Raw genomic sequence first — 19,319 nt, 5'->3', positions numbered from 1 at the left:
TCAGCCACTGGCTGTGATTAGCGTCCGTCTGCCGGAGCAGGAGCTGAACCTGGCCCCACGCTGACCTGGGTGCCCAGTGGCAGAGTCCTGACACAACCCCTCCAGCCAAAGCCCGGTTAGGTGATGCCACTGCTCACCCAGACCCTGCGTCCGTGTCCCACACAGCCCTCCTGACCATCCTTGGAGCCTAAAAAAGAGGCTCTGGTCCCAAACGGCCCATGCCCCCAAGGGTCCGCACAGGTGCAGGGAAGGACATGGACAAACTCTTGAAGGACGTAATTTTGAAAGCGGGTGCAGGCACAGCAGGGGAAGGCTTTCCCTGGAGTGACCCAGCAGGGCCAGGGCTTGCTCCAGCTCCCAAGTTCCCAGCTCCCACCACCAAAGGCTGGACTGTGCAACAGGCCCAGTGTCCCTGCAGGATCCCATCCAGATGACCAGGGCGTTGGGATCCTGAAAGACAGACAAGGCTCTTGTGTAAGAAATGGCCAAATTCGGGAGTAGTTAAAATGCCTCTTTATTAATATACAAACCTAGCAACATTTAAGCCAACCAAAATATTAAATGAAATAAAGCATGATATAAATACAGCACAGATAACAACATGGCCTCAGTGGAGAGCAGCAAACTCACCCTGACTTGTGCGCTTAGGAACAACTGTCCATATCCTCCACCATGGGGTCTAACAATCAGAGCAGCTTTGTCTCTCCTAAACCCCCCTGAATCCAAAGCCGGCAGAGTTGAGACCACCGCTCCTCTCAAAGACAGACCGCCCGGCAGGAGGTCTTACAGTTTAACATTTCTACAACCCCAGAGGTCAAAGGAATTAAAAAAATCACCATCCCCGCACTGCTAGAGCCAATCTGCTGTTGTCTGCTTGCCATGACCCCGCAAGGGGAGAGGGAGATGGCTGTAGTGGATGGGGAACCATGCTACTGAAGTTGCTCCTTGCTCTGTCCCACCTCAGCTACATCCATTGCACAACATTCACAAGTGTAAGGCACTAGAAAAATGTTTTCACAGGTTCAAACTTCAGTTGTTCTTAAAATTGCAGCAGTAGCACACTTCTGAAGTCCTGCCAGCCCTTTAAAATCTGGTCTCAGGAGATTTGATAAAAGCACAAAGGGGGTTTGGACAAGTAAATTGGAGCACCCAATAACCAGAAGCAATGGTGGAGTTCACAAGATGGCAGTCTCTGCTCGGGAAGAACTGCATTGGGTCCAAGAAGCAGGGAACCCTTCTCCCACAGAGCTCAGGTCTCCTGTAAAACCAGTGACAGCAGGAGCCGTCACACATGCACAGCTGGGAACAAGAGCAGAAAATGACAGAAAGAAAGCACGTTGTCTCAGGGGCAGCAGCAAGGAGTTGATCTGGGCCAAAAAGGGTTTTACCCAACTCTTTCCAAAGACTCAGGAAACATTACCATCACCCAGCTGCTTGGCAGGTGGTCTGGAAACAACTGCATTCACAGCACAGGCACAATCCTTTCCCCCAAGCACGGCTTGGGTTGCTTCTCTGGCAGAAGCACGTATGAGCAGGGACATGTCCTGCCGCAAGCCTGACCATGAGATGCAGGAGAACCTGTCAAGGACTTCAGGGACATCAGTATCTACAAAGCAGCACTTTGTTTTGTGCTGTAACTCAGAAGCCAGCCTGACATCAGGAATCCAGCAGAGCTTTGAGACAAATGGGAGGTGAGAAGTCTCAGAGCCATCTCCACAAACATTACGGGCACCAGCAGATCCCCTCCGCTCCCGCTTCTCCTGCCTCCTGCCTCCAAATGTCAGCTGGTACAGCAGGGAAGCTTTCACACAGAGAATTTTGTTTCCTTTAATGGAACAGGACACTCACAGAGTACTCTACACCAGCCTAGGCTTCTTTCTTTAAAGAAAGAAGAAAATCCATTATAGCATGAGCAATATAGTGAATAAATCCGTTTCTGGGGGGGGGGGGAAGGTGTCAGCACAGACAGCTGTACAAGCACAGGGGCTCCCAGCTCATTTAGTTTAGTTCAATACAAATTCCAGCCTCAGACCAGCAGCATACTGCAATAGCAGCTTCCGCCATCCCCTGTGCTTGCTCAAAAATATCTGCCGACGTTTGTGTCTGCTCTGTACGCTCAGCACGCAGTTTTCCAGGAAGAAAATCAAATGGCAGGCACAATCAGTGCCCAAATACCTCACCTAAAGCTTTAAGGCATTTACAAATATTTAAAGTTTTTTTTTCCTCCCTCAAATGCAAAGACTGCACTTGCCTAGGGCTATAAGCACCGCTACAATCACAATGCTTAAGGAAAGTTTAAAGTGCAAAGAAAATTTTCAAATGCTTTTTAGAGACAGCTTGAAATCATCTGATGACATTAACCCCTCCTTCCCCAAGTCCTGTTCCCTGACTGAATGCTTTTTTTTTAAATGAAAATCCAAACAATCAGTTAAGGAAAAGGTAGTTTAAAACAGAAAAGCATCCTGAAATGGGTGCAAATTAACCTGACCAAGTATTATAATAAAATCATTTGGGAGGACAAATCTGAAGGTTGTGAACATTCTGCTGGACATTATCAGAAGCTAAGCACTCTGTTTTAAGTAAGAACGACTTCTGCCCTTGCAAGCAACTTCCCCCCCTGCAAACATGGAAACTACCTTGTTTATATAGATTTCTTCCCAAAATGTAATCATTTTGGTTAAAGTGTGCTGGAAGGACAAGGTTAGTGATGTCTGTGCTGTACCTTTACAGTTGCAAGAATGTGCCAGAGACAGACAAGTGTTTCGAGCAATTGAGTGTGCACGTTCCCCACCTCCCCCGTGCGGCACCATTTCCTTCATCGCAACAAAAAATGTGAGAGGGAAATGTATGTTGGAAAACAAGTGTCACCGCTGCTCTCGCTTTCTCAATAACGCTGTCCCGATTCTGCCCAGAGCCATTGCTATCACTCAGCGCTTGTCCGGCACTAAGGCTGCAGAGGAAAATGCTCCCTGAGCTGGGAATCAGGGCTGATCATCTCTCCAAGCCTGGGCTTAAGTGCTTAAGTAATGGGCAAAGGATCAAACTGCAATCACGCCTCTCCTTCCGCCTCAGCTCAGCCACTCTGCCATCCCCTTGCCTGTTTTTATTTCACCATGCCTCGCTCTTGATAGGCAAAAGGAACTAATGTGCTCCGCTGCCTGAGGAAGGAGATCAGAGAAGTGTTAAGAAGAGTGGGAAAACCCTGGCACAGGGAGAAGGAGGGTTAAATGATGGAATACACAGCGGCCACAAACCCCCTTGGGAGTTTGGGTGTTGGTATCTGCACAGTCTAAAAGCTGAAGAGCTTAAATTGAGGCAGAGAGACAGATCTAGAACCAACCTGGCTCAGATGATGAAGCATCAGGCAGAATGAAGAGAAGAACCTTGCGCATGAGAAGTCCTACAGCAGCACAGGCTGGAGTTCGGAGGTGTTGCAGGAACAGCAACATCATCGGTAGCAGCTTGAATGCGACAGTAGAAAGGAAGAATCCAAGCTTACACCAAGACTTGGAGATGCAGTGGAAGTTTCACATAGCCTCCTCTCCTTGCCACAAAATAATAAGAAGAAACTGTCCAACAAGGCAGATCAAACCTGGATACTGGAGTCAGCACAGAGAAGACAAGAAGAAACTAAGTCTGGCAAAAATAGATGGGAAAAATCAGCGTAACATCTTCCTGAAACAGAAATCATCATCCCTAAGTAGACTAATAAACGCCCTCTTCTCTAATACCATTTTTCCTCAAGCCTTTCAGTACTCACTCAAGGACTAACAAAACATGAGAACTCGGGAAAGGACGCAACAAGGGTAAGACAATGTAATACCTCTGGAGAAATCATTTAATTGAAGAGGCTGCCCAGTAAGTGCTACCTCTTACACAAGTTCCCCACACTACTCTATAGACAACACCTGGGCAAGCAAGCCCTTCCCAGCGTTACAGGGATGCTGTACACGTAGATGGATTCACCACCACCACGCCAGCAAACCCACTCAGATGTTGCCTTCCGGGGTAAGAAAAAACAAGCCTACATGTGCCAAGTGTACGCTACCCACAGGCCATGCTTTCCCTAAAATTTGTCACTGATGGGTAATAAGTTTATCCTAAAATGGGTTATGCTCAACCTAAAGTATTTTAGCCAAAAAGATAAATTATTTTCTCATACTAAACTCCACTTAGCTTCCCTTGCAAAGATGCCTGTATCAGCAAAATCTACGGGACTGTTCCCACTCTGGACAGCAAGACTCAGAGAACTGGTAACAACCCTGTGACTGCTACATACGAGGTGCACAAGGCAGACCTGCTGCTGCTGCTTCAGCACAGAACAAGGCCACTACCCCTTTCAGTGCAGAGGAGGGGGATGCTATTTTAGTATTTCCCATCCAAGGTTCATAGTCTTACCATGCAGAATGAGAACAAACCACCTTTCTCAGCAGAAAGCATTTTGAGGCAGTTTTAAGGATGAGAATCATGATGCATAATTTTACAGTCCATGTTATTCAGCATCTTAGATGCTAAGACTGTGTCTTGGCTTGGAAGACTAGCAGCTTCCAAGATCCAATTTCTAATTTTCTAATTTGAAGGTGTACTAAAGGTGGTAACTGATTTTTTTGTTCTTTTTTTAGGCACTCTACTTTTAGTCATCAGATAAAGGGATTAGAGTCTTACATCACTGTTTAATACCTCTGGAAGAAAACACTACACTAGAAGGACCTTTCTCGGTCTCAGTGTCTAGCACTACTTTAAAACATGCTACCCAATTGTCCCCTTGACAGGTATTCAAGTTGGTGAAGGCAAACTATTCTTTAACATTATAAGGTTAAAAAATAGCTGCCAGAAATTAAATCAACTAAGCGTGAACAGCAGCCAAAGACTACAGGTTCTGATAAAAAACAAGAATCAGAATTCATAGCAGGGAAAGCCAGAGTAGGCGTTAATGAGCTGCAAGACTGACAATTATCAAACCACCTATCTCTAAGTCTCAAACAGCAAACGTAACATTACAGAAAGCGTTGCTGTATCTATCAGCACGATAGAAAATTATTTTCACTCTCTATTTTTGCTATTGAAAAGTCAATAGATCTAGACATAAAATAAACCTAAGCAGATATAATGACAAAAGTAGCTCATAAAACACAATTTTAATGTCAGAACTGCTGTGGGAAGAGACACCTGTATCAAAAGTTGTCTGAGGAACTAACAGGCACCTACAAATTAGGGAAAAGAAAAAATAATCACAAGGAGGAATATAATCTGCCTGTATCACTTCAGGAATGAGTGGTTGGTAGAGGACAGCATGCTGCTAGCTTTCCCGTTTGGTCTTAACTATTCTAACTCCACAGAGAACAAACTGAATGGTTTGAGCTTAGATCTCTCTTCAGGAGTTGCATTAAGTACTACAGCTTGCCTCAGCTGCGTGCTTTGTTTTCTCCTGAAGAAGTATCATGCCTCAACAGCAACCACAAATGGTCAAACTCTAATCAGAAGGGCTGCTCTAAGACACACCCTAAGTGTCACATATAAAACTCTGTTTGGTTGAACGCTTGTTTCCCCAGATAAGCAAGGCACAGCAACATCCCATAAAACCAATGGAGGGACAAGAGGATGAACACATATTTTTGAGTGACCTGGTGCACTGTTCCCAGGTGACAGGCTGGTAAAGCAGAGGTCCTCCTTGGTACACACAACCAGCACAGGAATAGTGGAATTGCAGTATCCCTCTATGCGGAAAAGACATGCAAGAAGCAACTGGATTTTCAACTGCTATCAGATGCTTTATGAACCTTTCATTTAAGCAACTAAACCTGATACACCAGGCAAAATTTTAATTCAGAGAGCAATAATAGGGGAAGTTGGAATAAATTACAATCCCACCTTCAACAGCCATGCAGGGTAATCTCAGCTGTGAGATGCCAAAAAGCTGCCCTACTGTGGTCACTACATTTCAGGGAATTTTTGCATGTTCAAGTTCAAAAGCTGTTAAGTTCAAAATCCTTGAAGAGGTCACACACTAAAAAGGAATTCACCATTCACAAAGTAGAGCATGCTTGAAGTGACATCTGTGTTCAACCTACTACAGTCCCATGCTCAAATCCTTAATTCTCTTACACCCTTTCCCAACTCTCCACTCCAAGGTTTCACAGCTTCCGTATCACCCTGAATGGGGTAGCTTGCTCTGACAACCTGTTTTAGGGTGTAAAGGTCTTAGACTTTCACCTTTCCTGCCTTAGGGATATTCAACTTCTTTTGCATGCTGAGAACACCTGGATCATGAACTGGCAGACTGAAGACTCAACCAAAAGCATGACCCGAAGCAACTAAAACAGCAGAAAGCAAACTTAAAAGAAGAACCAGGCAAGGTTTTGAGCTCATATTTACACTACTGATGCTTGCCATTGAACCGGAAAAGAAAGTGCCTCAAAACAGTTCCAGATCATAAGGGAAGTGTTCATCGTGGCTGACAGGGCAGACATCAGTGCAAGGTTGTGTTTGAACTCCAGACAGAAAGATGCTGGAGCAGAAAGACCATGAGGAGTATGCGGGTGGCAGAGGCAGGGAAAACGTGTAACAGGTCTTCTTCAAGTAAATAAAGAGAATCTTTGCTTTTGATTGTGCTCACAATGCGAAGAAGAAAAAGAAGATGTAAATGTGTGCAATACAATTCAGCATCCCCTCACTTCTTTACCATTTACCATCAGTGCTTGAATCGGCACATTTTGACACTTGAAGAAGGGGTGAATCCCAGCTGCGCTGGCTGAAGCATCTGTATGAGGAGCATGATGCAAAGAGCTTTGCTGAAGGAAAGGAATTTATAATCCCGCTGCCACACTCCCTTCACTCCCTCTATTCAATCCCCTCAGCTGAGGGCCTACCAAGACAGAGAAGTAGGAAGTACAACAGATTTGAGGAGAAAAACAGAAGACAACTTCTCAAGTCCAGCAGGAGCTGCTGAGATGCTTTCTCACCACCAGAAGAAAACCCAGCACCACAGATGAGACAAATGCTGGGTCTTTTCCTCCCAATTTCAAAATAACCGCAGGCAGCCAAAAGGACAAGATGTTGTCCCCTCCTGCTGCTCAAGTACCCCAAACCAATACAAGTTTTACATGAACCTTGCCAGATGAGCTTGACCAAGTCACATAAAAAAAGGAAAGTGAAAGAAAATCCCCAAAGAGATTGTACACTGTGCAGCTGGAACAGAAGCAGCATTTCAACACAGCCAATAACATTAAACACTAACACCTGTCCTTGCTAGAAATCAGTATGCTTGCTAACAAAAAAACGAAACAAATCCCATTCCTTTATAGAAGTGAAACACACATGTCGATCTTCAATTATATTTATAGAAGGCCATTTAGTTTCAGTGACCCCACACAAAAAATCCAAGCACAACAACAACAAAAAACTTACCAGCACTACTGTCATCTCAACGATCTGATGATTAAATCTACTTGACTCCCTGTTAGGAAAAAAAAAAAGGGGGGAGGCGGGGCAGTGACAGGCTGGACTATACCAAAACCTGTCTCTTGGCTGCTGCTCACACAATGCTATGTCTCATGCCAGTGAGGTAGCTGATCATTCTATTGCTGTGTGCATCGATGCATCGACCCCTCTACAACGTGACATGCGGAGAGCAGGGTGAAGTCACAGCGTTCATCTGAACTACAGGCAGCAAATACCTGCTGTCCCATGCCTTACGCTGGAGAGGAGAGAGGAAGGGTGTAGTCCTCAGGGGTTCACCTGAACCCTTCCCATCACCATAAGGCTAGGGCCTCTGGTGGGGTTCACTCCAAACAGGCTTCCCATGGACTGCTGGATGCATGCTCAGCACTGTGCTTCATCCACTGGGGCATGGGGGAGCCTGGCAAGCAAAGGGTTGAAGGAGGGAGAAAGACAGGATCAGGAAAGCTTGAAAATTAAAGTTTTAAAATATACAAAATGTAACACACTGGAAAAAGTTTAAAAGTTGCAAGACAAGAAAGGAAAAGAAAGAAATATATGTGAGGAGAATGGACTGGAAGATTGTGGGAGAATACTCCAGCTTGGGAAAAGGAGCAGGTCAGGTATAGTCAGCACTACTCCCTTTGGTAGCCACTCAGTTCCTCCTCATCCTTGCGGCGACGATGCGTGAAGAGGGAGCTGAAGGGGTAGAGCTTGGCTTTGGCCTGGAAGCGCTGCCCAGCAATGTCGATCTCATACTCGCCCTGGTTGATGAAGTCAGTTGTCACCACCAGCTCTTCTCCTGTCTTCTCATCAAAGTGCTGCACAAAGCCAAGGCATACATGGCGCTCCAGAGTGTAGCTGTAGGCACTGCTGGTGGTCTTGCCCACGTAGCGGCCATTGCGGAAAATGGGCTCCCCCCACCAGGGCCAGAGGTCCATATCTGTGTCGTGGTCCTCAAGAATGAACATGGTAAAGCGCTTGTACACACCGTTCTGCTTCTGTTCCAACAGCGCTTCCTGGCCAACAAACTGCATTCCCTGTGGAGAAGAGGAAGCATCAGCTGAGGAAGGGAACATGAACTGTAGCAGCTGCTGAGTTTCAGCAGACAAGCCTACTGACACAAGGTGAATTTGTGCTTGGAACTCATGCCCTATCGAGACAGGCTGCTTCTATAGGCAAGAAGCCCAGCTCAGGCAGGAGCTTTACTGTCATGTTTGTTGTTCCAGATGCTAAAAGACACAAAAATATTTGTGAAGTGGGCCTTTAAAAAATTCATTCTGATTTTCACTATAGTGAAAACATGTCACCTTTCTAGTTTTTGCCATTTTTCTGGTTCCAGGAACTCTACCATGTTTTATAAACCAGAGGGAAACTGTAACAAGAGATGAAATTTGTGTCCCTGATCACTACATTCCCTTCTCTAAATTATTTGATACAAGCGTTTGTTTTGGCTTGTGCAAAGATGTGAGAAAGAAGGCAACAAGCAAGTGACAGAGATGGCACCTGCCACCACAACAAGCAGGATACAACTCTACGTTCTGTGGTTTAATAAAAATAGAGAACTCCCTTGTTTTAGTAAAACTAGAGGACACCTGTTCTTGGCCCCATCCTCATATTTTACTTCATTAAATGCCACTTGGCGCACAGGCTGGCTTTTGCTTCATCAGATTGGGAAAGCAGCTGGGAGAAACATGAACTCTGAGCATCTGTAAGGTACACAGCACCCTCCATCATACAGAGCATTGCACACATGAGCAACACAGGACACTACACAGATCACTGGGAATGCTGCCCAGGAAGGAGGAAGACATAATACTTTTGATATTTCTAGCACCTTTCTGAAGCACAAGAATATGGGTTATAGTTATGCACTCCACACAGCCCCATCAAAAAAATGACATATCTGTCCACTCGGATGGCAGTCTTTTCAGTTCAGTACTGCTCTCCCACCCACCCCAGTGTAGGAGGTGGTGTACCTTTTCCAGCTTGACCTGGAACTCGCGTCCACACTCCATAGGAGTGGTAAAAGCATCCAGATCCTGGCCCCAGAATGCAAAGAACTTCTCAATGCGCAGGCTGCGGAGTGCGTAATAACCAGCGTTCCGAATCCCATACTTCTGTCCCATGTTCATTACCTCGTTGTACACGTGAAGGGCATACTGCAAAGGAAGGGTGAAACATAGAGCTGCAGACCAATGCCAGGAGAGAGCAACAGCATCTGACACCACCACGCATGTTACTGTGCCCTGCTGCTGGAGCACAAGATGTCTGCCGGACTAGAATGCAACACAAAGCAGGGAAACTGCCCCCAGTGTCTGCAGGCAGCTTTCCCATGGTACAAACCAGACATTTCATTACGCTGAGTCAACTTGGAAAGTGTTTCTGATTATGCATGCAAGCAACTGTTTTAATTAGCTAAAGCTACCGTGTACTCTTACCTCTATGGGGATATAAAGCATGAATCCAGGTTCTCCTGTGTGAGTGATACTCATCACACGGATGCCATTAGCATAGCCCACGCTCATCTCCTGCAGAATCAGAGGGGGTGAAATCATCCAAACTGAAACACAGCAAGGAGATCCAGAAGGAGCACAAGGCATAATGCAAACCACACTGGCCAGCCCTTTTGCCCCTTCCTCACTGCAGTTCACCACCGGCACATACTGTGGCAGGTGCACCCGCCCTGGTAAAGACTGAAACCCCTCAAAAACTCTTGACTGCTGAACCACAGCTCTCCCTAGTGACTACCTGCAAAGAATTTAAATTTAAAATTCAGACTTCTTAATCACTTCATGACACTTGGCAATAAGCCTTGGAACTAGGTCAGGACACAGGCTTGTATTCCAGATATGAGACAGAAATTGAAGAGCAGCTATCTGCTTAGCCTTTTAACGTGACAGGATACAATGACTCCCTGGTCACTGATCCTAGCTGCCCCTCTGACTGACAGCTTCATAGTTGATTATATGAAATATGCCAAGATATCAAATGGCATCAAGCCTACAGTGAGTGGAATATTGAAAACAAATGCATAATCACCTATATATTTAGCACGCAGAACCTAAAGAGAACTAGTTAAACTCAGCCTACTGAGTTTATTACCAACCTAGATCAGTAACTGCAGTAAACCTATATGTAAATCTAAAATTCCCCTCTAACTACCCAAAACATAATGCTTCCCCTCCTTCCACACATGCTTCGAAAAACCTAGCAGGGTGAGGAGGAAGGAAGCACAGTCACTCACCTTGCAAAAGAGAGAGGGAAAATGTTCTGGAGTTATTGGGGCATATGACAACTCTGACAAGACATCCACAGCACGGGGGCCGATCAGATTGAGAGCTAAAGAGGGGAAGTTAACGGTATTAGGATGAGACTGGAGAAGTCTTGCTCAGTGTCTAACTTGCATATGCACATGCCCCAGTTTCTAAATTCTTAGTGCTTATTGGAACTAATAGGTACATTTACACTTAAGAATGGAGGAAAGAGTCATTAAACTCTCTCTCCTGAAAGTCCACAGGAAAGGAAAGCTATCTCCCAGCTCATGGCATGCTAGAAGGAAGTCTCTGAATTGCGGTGTTCATCCAGCTGTTTGGAAAGGAGACCCAGTCACCACTCTAGACACTTCAAACAATTAACTGGCGTGCAGAACAGACACCATTTGTGATTTCAGGCTGTATTAGGAGGTCTACTTTCAGTGATTTCTTACCCGTGTACTTCCAGGTCACATCTTCCATGGTCAGGTTGCTGTCATCGGGCAAGCGGTTTTTCAGCCAGGCCCAGCAATGGACTTGTTGGTCAGTAGGGGAAATCATGAAGAAGCTGGAACAGACAAATTGAAACCAAGAAACAATGAATGGACAGCCACAAGATGATTCAGTTCATTCTTTGTCCATGAACTACTGGAGCCATTCAGCAGCTTCCAAGCTAACAGGAGACCAAAACACGCTGGCTTGTGAAAACCACAGCTAGTCTCTGGATCAATGCCATCACATCTGTCATGACAAGAAACCTCAGCCTTCAAGCATTAGCAGCAGCCTGGTGACAAGAAGTGACTAGAGAAGGAACACAGGCAGTTCCACAGAAAGTTCACAGGATATCTCAAAAGTCACAATCATTTTACAGGTGGTGTTTGCAGGTCTTCGCCACCAATGATTCTGCCTACTCTGACAGTCAGAAGAGTGCTTGGTTCACACAGCAATTTCTTGTTTCAGCAAAAGTCTTTTCACAAACAATGGTGGTTATTATTAACAGTTTCCAAAAACAGAACTCCACTTGATATGTGAAAATGAGCTACTTGTTGTGTAAGTCTCTTTCACAGAAACTGCGTGTTAAAGTACATTATTGTCAGAGATAACATCTGCAGAAATGACTAGGCAAGGAGGAAAGCTACTGGTTTCACACAGAGAAGGACAATACTTTTAAGCAATACATGAATGCAGACAGAAGAGGAAGAGAAAGAAAAGCTGTTTCTAATTAAAGAGCAGGAAGGAAGAATGCTTTCACACCAATACAACGAAAGCATGCATAGAAAACAGTCCAGAGAAATAAAACCAACATTCAGCAGGGACATGGCCATGAAGAGGTTTTTTAAAATGAGAACTTTTTCTACTAAATGCCAAAGAGGGCCCAAACTGTTGAGTCTATGGATGAGATCCTGTGATCACGTCAGTTTGCACCAGAGAGCACAAAAAAGAATCACGAGAGACTGCAGAGCTGAGAATTAGAGTACCCATACTGCAATGAAAGCTGAAATAATCAAAAGGTAGTATTTTCAGCATGCAATTCCAATGAGGAGATTGGCCAGGAGCCAATGAGGAACTGTTTGGTTTGCACTTTGAATGATTACCTAAATTAATAAACTCTAATGACTGCTGAAAACAATTTGTCTTTCAATTGAGGAAATTAAACATCTAAAGGCCTAACATTTTGTAGAAATCTATGTCCACCTGTAGTCCCAGAAAAAAAGCATATTTTCCCCAATACTGGTAAATTCAGGAGCTCCCTCTCATTTGGGTTACTGAATTAGGAACATAAGAGGAGAATCAAGACTTTTCTTTGCTCTTTACAGAGGGGAAAAAAAGTTCATGATCTCCATTAAGAGGTTCTTAAAGGCTCTAACACCCAAAGGGTGATGGACAAAGATGCTGTCTGCATACCTACCTGCGTTTGCTCAATCGTGCTATGCTGCAGTCATTCTCATAACCTCCTTTCTCATTAAGCATGCCTGTATGCACAACATGCCCAACTGGCACATCCAGGTCATTTGAGAAGAGATACTGCAGACTCTCCAGGGCCTCATCTCCTGTGGACTACATGAATTGAAAGGGAGAGAAAATCAGACAAGCTCTCTGAGCAATACAAATCCACTGGGGCAGTGTAAGATCGCATCAACGTCCTGGCTCAAATTCTTTCAATTTGTAATGACAGTGACACTGATGTCTTGAGTATAATAGGATACAATGGTGACATAGTGCCAGAGGTCAAATTCTATTTAAAGGCTAAGTTGGTATTTCTATAAACTGGGCCTTTGGCAGACAAAAAGTAATCTATGCTAAACACTGTGGTACAACCTGAATTTGGTCCTACAGCTTGACTTCCTCTGTCTGTCCTCAATAGGACACATCGAATTTTGCAAACACAGTCAATAATAAACTAAGGTCACCTCTACCAGGCTGATGCTGTCACTTCCTAGGTACTCACGCTTATTTCAAACTTGGTAAAAGATGACATGTCAATGACACAAACCGCTTCCTTACAGCACTTGACTTCGGAACCCACAATATCAAACCAGTCTGGTTTATAAAAGGTTTTGCTCTGATCCAAATCCAGCAGATCTAATGTAAAGAAGAATCAAAGGGACAATTCATAAACTGGATGAACTAAGATCTTACATAGACCAGTAGGGATGCACTAGGCATAGGAAAATATGATCTCACCTTTCCCAGGTGGGACAAAATACTTGACTCTCTCAAATCCATGCTTCTCCATCCACCTAGCTCCCTGTGCATCCAGACGGTCATACAATGGTGAAGTACGCAGCTGCCTGCCAGTCTGGAAGTCCCAACGGGGAACTTTCAGATCACACATGAGGGCTGCAACGGTCACAAATATCTGTTATTAGGCAAAGTGATTATCTGAAATTATCTTCCAGATTATCAATACTTACTAATATCTGAACCATTAATAAAATTCCCTCAAAACAGTTCTGACCTTCCTTTTCTGTTTTTGAAAACCGACAAATCTGTTTTGATCCATTTGCAGCTATTCAAAATCAGAGTAACAATATTTGCACAGAACATTTATATTTACAGATATTCATGGTCTCATGACAATACTGTCAAGATAACAAAAACTCTCTATTTTTCATGAAGTCATGTTGAGTAGCATTAATTATGCATGATCCTTCCTTGACAGCGCACTATATCAGACACTTATCATTTTGACAATACTAATGCTGGAGTAGGCAGCCCACAGCTACAAGGATCATCTAATTCAGCTTCTTAAATATTGGCAGTTCAGCCTTTTCTAATTACTGAAGCTTTTCCAAATGGCCCCTATATCTTTTCAGCCAATATAGAATATTCTTATTTAGAAAACAAGTACCCTAATAAATGTTTAGCATCCTCCCTGGTTACCAGTGGGGAGTAATAACCCAAGAATGTTTGAATACTTCTTCATAAATGTTAAGTTTCTAAGTCATAAACTGCTTAAAATTGAAGATAAGCCGAATATCTATTGGTTTTGCCTCATAGCTAATTATTTAATGATTTTATTGGCAGTATCTGGTATTGGTACTCCTGAAAGAGTGGGTAGAGGGAAGAATAGATTAGAACGGCAACATAACACTGCAGAAATTGAATACAGTACTTATCTTGTAAAAACTAGAGTGATTCCGTAGCTATCAAAATTGAGATTTGTATTGGAAAGCAACTGCAGAATAATGTCAAGAGTATAAAGTGATTTTTCTGGAAGGAAGGTCAAAGCGTAAGGTTTTTATTTCCTGGATATAGCAGGGCTAAGAGGCTTACCCAACTTTTCTGCTTCCACCCAAACACATGTTTTTAGTTTAGACTCAGTATTCAAATAATTGTTCCTCTTTTGCAACTTGTGGAGCACTTCATACTTCTATTTGAATCTTGAAAAGAAGTTGTCCACTTTACCTCAGGACAGATAATCAAACAATAGGAGGAAACTAAGTATGGCTTTAGACAAGAAAAATGACACCTGAAATCTTATTCTGCAACATATTTATCATGAACTTTGACAGGAGAAAGCAGAATATGTCTATGAAGAATTCCTGAATGATGTAAGATAACCGGATCACATACTAGTAGTTGGAAGTGATGGTGTTTCCACACTGTAATGATGTGCAAAGAATAACAATGTTCGGGACAGCCTAATATTCCCAGTTAAGATCTTGGTATTGTTTTATTAGGCTGGAGTCCTATACAGATACGCAAAAACTTCCACATACCAGAGGCAAAGCACAGGAATAGGAGAAAGCACGGTACCAATGGCATTTCTTTAAGAAAAGTTAATAAGAACAGCACTAATACAAAAAAACCCCATCCTTTCCTTTCTCCTGGGAAGAGCCTGTACTGCCACAAAGGAGGCCAGGAAGAAGGAAAATGGTTCTCAGACAGATGACAGTGCATTAAAGAGGAAAACCTTGGACATCCTGGCCGGCACTGAATGCAGAGACCTCACTTACGCATTACTTCCATCACACGGTGTCGGAGGAAAGTGCGACTGCTCTGAAGGGCACCAAAACGTTTCAAATCCAGAGGCCAGACATTTTCTGATGGATACCCATTTACCATCCACTCTGCCAGGTACCTGATGGAAGAAGTAAAGAAAGACTGAGATATCACCCACTGTCTTAAGGGAAAGAGTCTACCTTTGAAGTCAGAAGCAAGCCAATTTGGACACAACAATTTCTTGCAGTAGGGAGAGAGAAGACAACGAACATGGTATTCTAAATACTAGCAGAATCTGGAAGGCTTCCCTTTATAAAACCCATCCACCAGATTTCCAAATTATTAATTTCCCATTAGGATGAAACATACAGGGCAGCAGGAAGTTAAGGACATGTAAATGAAGCCAGAGCCTGGACAGGTAGCCTGGCTGACACTGTGTCAAGTCCTCAGGCTACGCTACAAAAGGAGGTGCTGAGTACGTTTAGGTTGGAGTTAGGAGGCTGACTGCTTTGTCATTTTTCAGTACCTGGTGTAGGCTCAGCCACAAACCATCAGTGACAGCATTCATTTCAGCATGAGGTGCCAGCCAAGTTATGTTTAGCTACACTTCTAGCAGTGAAGGAGGAAGGCATGCTCCAGAGCTAAAGGACAAAGGCAGCTCAGACCAAAGCAGAGCAGAAGGATCTGTTCACAGTCAGCAAACAGAAAAACAAAGGGGTTTGAGATCGATAATTAAAAGTTACATTAGCAAGCTAAGCTGCTTATCTTGAGGCTGTAGCAACAAATGGACAAATAATGCTTTTACCTTCAGAAATTATTTTGATTCTTAGAGAACCTCACCGCAAAGATTCTCTATATTTTATATGACAAATAAAAAAACCCAAGAGTTGCTTCCCTGGCGAGTTAAATTATTAGACAATGGACAGAAACTAGTGGAGACAAATGCAGGTACTAACACCTGCCATGAAAAATGAGCAGTTTAAGAAGGCTGTATGGCAGAAGAGATGCTGGGTTGCCAAAATCAAATGGCAGAGGGACTGATGATCATTCTGCAAGAAACTTTGATGCTGGGATCACATTTACATGCCTGTCAAAGTACCTGCATTAACACAGGTATTGGATTTTCTGAGAAATTATTCCACCCCTATCTCACTGGCAGAGGAGAGTCTTTAACAGTCTTTAACTGGCAGCACTGGCATCACATATGCAGTGCTTCATCTGCAACAGATTCACTCTGCTTTCAGAGAAATTAACTGCTGTGTCAACTTGAATGATCTAAGGACTTCAATCAAATAATAAAGGGGACCACGGAGTACAGAAGATGAGGGAATATATGCTTTGCTAAGCTTTTATCTCTTCCTAGTAGATAAAAAAAAAATCGGACCAGTTACCCAGCAGGCTGCTGATCACCGAGATGTGATGCCTAAGGAGAGGTGTGCAGGATAGGAGGAGAGTCCAACACAGATTTGGAATAAACACAGGAGAACATAATCAGAACATGGCAACTGCTCCTCTCCTTCACTCAAGTTGGAAACAAAAGAGGAGTCTTTGTCAAAGAGGAGGTGAGAAATACTGACCAAAACATTCTAGATGGATCACCTGAGCAGTCTCTTTTCTTGGTTAAAACCTTACTTACACACATAACAGTGATAAACCACTTACTTGCCTGCTCCCCCACCATATGAGATACCAGCTGAGTTCATGCCAGCCAGAACGAAGTAACCCCGCACGGTGGGCGACTCTCCCATGATGCATCGCATATCTGGTGTGAAGGACTCTGGGCAGTTCACTAACTGCATGATCTGCAGAGCCTCCAAATCCGGCATCCTGCGCAGAAGGGCACTCAGAAGTGGTTCTAGGATCCAAGACAAACAAAAAAATATAAAAAGTCACAGCCTTCAGTCTCAATGCATTTCAGCTACTTCACCTTCGAACTGGATAGCATGACAGAGGCATGCTGTTATCTGAACAGATGAAAACTGCTTCCGTGTTTCAATGCAGTCGCAGGATAAACCATTTACCTGCTGGAATCAAACTACCTGAAATGGATCACACAGCATACCATAAAAGCAGCCATACTGATCCAGACCAACAGCCCAGTATTGTTTTCAACAGTGCAAGAGCGTGTTCAGTTTTGTTAGGGAAAACAATACGAATAGACATCAAATAGATACCTATCGAGGAGTAATAACAGGCAAATCTATATGACACTTGTCCCACGCACTCTGCCAGCCTGCGCTTACCATCAGCTCTGAGGATTTCCTAAAAACCTGATATATTTTCCCTATTAAGTAATCCCTAAATCGATCTCTCTTCTAAGGGATCTTCCCCAAACTCATGAAAACATCCTACAGATGCCAACAAGAAGTTCCACATATTTAGTATTTGTTGTATGAGGAATCATCTCCTTTTGTTTCGAAATTCACACTCAATTTTTGATGCTTCCCAGTTGTCATAATAAAAGAGACAGTGAACAGGAGATCCCCATCTATCCTGTCCATCTCATTCAAGATTTCACAGACCCCTGTTTATTTCCCTTCTGTCATCTCTTTTTCTCAGCCCACTCAAGTCATTCCTTGCTTGGAAACTGTCCCAAGTTTTGATCAGCCTCTTGATGCTCTTTCATCAGGCCTTCTCCAGGCACATGATACCCTCTGGAGATAGAGAGCCTAGAACAACACCTAGTATCTGGCAAACCAAGGATTTAGTGTTGCATAATGATTGTGTTTTCTGCCCCTTTCCTAATAATTGCTAACTTGTCTTTTGCTTTGACTGCTACTGAGCTATCTTCACAGAACTAATAAAACCCCAAGGTCAGTTCAAAGCCCATCATTTTCTATGGTGAAAATAAGACCATCCACACATACCCCCATACACTTGCATCACTTCACATTTATCCTCATTGAATTTCCTTGCCACTTCATTACCCAGTCATGCTGGAAAGGTCCTTCAGCAATTCTTCAGAGTCTGACATTTGAGAGCATTAATAAAGGGATAAGCTATCTACTTTGTTTTTCTTGTCCAGAAGTTACCTCTGCATAGTACTCCAGATAAAAGCCCTCAAGACACAGCACTAATAACACTCCTCAGCTTTACACACAAGCAGTACAATAACCAGATTTCACATTACCTATGAAGTTACAAACAGAAACAGTCTTTCTGACCTACTCTTTCCCCTTCCTCTCTCATGCATTAGAACTCCAGAGTGAGAGCCTGTAGTTACAGACTTTTTTCCTTATTGATAAAAAGAGGGATCAGTGTTAGATTTGTTCTCATAACCAGCTCAACATTTAAGCAACCATACAGGCTATTTTAAAATCAAAAGGTGTTCCAATGAGAGAGATCAAAGCAGTAATGCAAGAGCTCAAACCACAGAAATTGCAGCCCTAGAAAAGGATCAAATACTGGCTGAGTAAGCTCTGACTCTGCTCAACTGTTTGGTATGTTTGAACTGATAAAAGAGTAATGCTGGAACATAGCATGCAGTTGATTCCGAAACTTGGGCAATTTGTGGGTGCCAGCAAGCAGTGCCTTTTCATTTCTGCAGTACCAAAAAGGAATTGGGTGCAGAGCTTGAGCAACTCATTAGTGAAGCTATTATCCTCAAGCAAGTCTGTAGGCATCTATAGATCTAAAAAACTTTTAGCATATGCCAGCACAAAACTGCGCCATATCCTGGCTTCGCCCCCGTAGTTTAAACTTTTAGGGTATCGATATGGTATCTCACAGAAATGAAGGTAGAATTAATCAATTTAACCTAGGGAGTAGCTGGAAGAACATACTACCACTACAGAAAGAAATCAAGTGAAAATCCATCCATGCCTAGTCACAGAGGCATGCACATTCACAAAGGATGCAAAGAGCTCTGACACAAGGGAAAACTGGATCCCTGAAAAAAAAGGCAAATTTTAAGATGAGAGGGCATGCATAAACTTACCCGGCATAAAAAAAAAAAAAAGGAAGGGACTCACAGACCATGCTGTGTTCTTTCCTACAGAAAGAGCCCTCCATGTAAAAGTACATACAGAATATAAAAACAGAATAAAAAAGATATATAAACAAAATATATTTATATATAAAAAGGGAAGAAAAAGACAGAACATTTGGAATATAATAAACCACCACTGTCAATGGTGGGATAAAATCTGGGAAGCAACAATACCAAGTTCTGCCCACAAAGCA

General features: G+C 43.4%; 1 protein-coding gene across 10 annotated transcripts in view; it reads right to left on the bottom strand.

Moving 5' to 3' along the window:
- Positions 1-497: 497 nt before the first annotated feature.
- PDPR (pyruvate dehydrogenase phosphatase regulatory subunit) overlaps positions 498-19,319 on the bottom strand; it is a 28,029-nt gene continuing 9,207 nt past the window's right edge. For 8 of the 10 annotated variants that reach the window (XM_075040392.1, XM_075040394.1, XM_075040395.1 and 5 more), the window contains 10 exons: positions 16,800-16,992; positions 15,152-15,276; positions 13,377-13,532; positions 13,141-13,274; positions 12,601-12,749; positions 11,147-11,259; positions 10,685-10,779; positions 9,879-9,968; positions 9,417-9,599; positions 498-8,477 (listed from right to left, as the gene is read on the bottom strand). In XM_075040392.1, coding sequence (XP_074896493.1) covers positions 8,073-8,477; positions 9,417-9,599; positions 9,879-9,968; positions 10,685-10,779; positions 11,147-11,259; positions 12,601-12,749; positions 13,141-13,274; positions 13,377-13,532; positions 15,152-15,276; positions 16,800-16,992 — 1,643 coding nt within the window. In that variant the 3' untranslated portion in view covers positions 498-8,072. The remainder of the gene's footprint in view (positions 8,478-9,416; positions 9,600-9,878; positions 9,969-10,684; positions 10,780-11,146; positions 11,260-12,600; positions 12,750-13,140; positions 13,275-13,376; positions 13,533-15,151; positions 15,277-16,799; positions 16,993-19,319) is intronic. The other 2 variants (XM_075040397.1, XM_075040400.1) reach the window with 2 other exon arrangements.

This window comes from Buteo buteo, chromosome 11 (assembly GCF_964188355.1).
Source record: "Buteo buteo chromosome 11, bButBut1.hap1.1, whole genome shotgun sequence".
NCBI classification, from domain to species: Eukaryota; Metazoa; Chordata; class Aves; order Accipitriformes; family Accipitridae; genus Buteo; species Buteo buteo.
The sequence above is the reverse complement of the archived record's forward strand: the minus strand, read 5'-3'. Positions and strand labels throughout refer to the sequence as shown.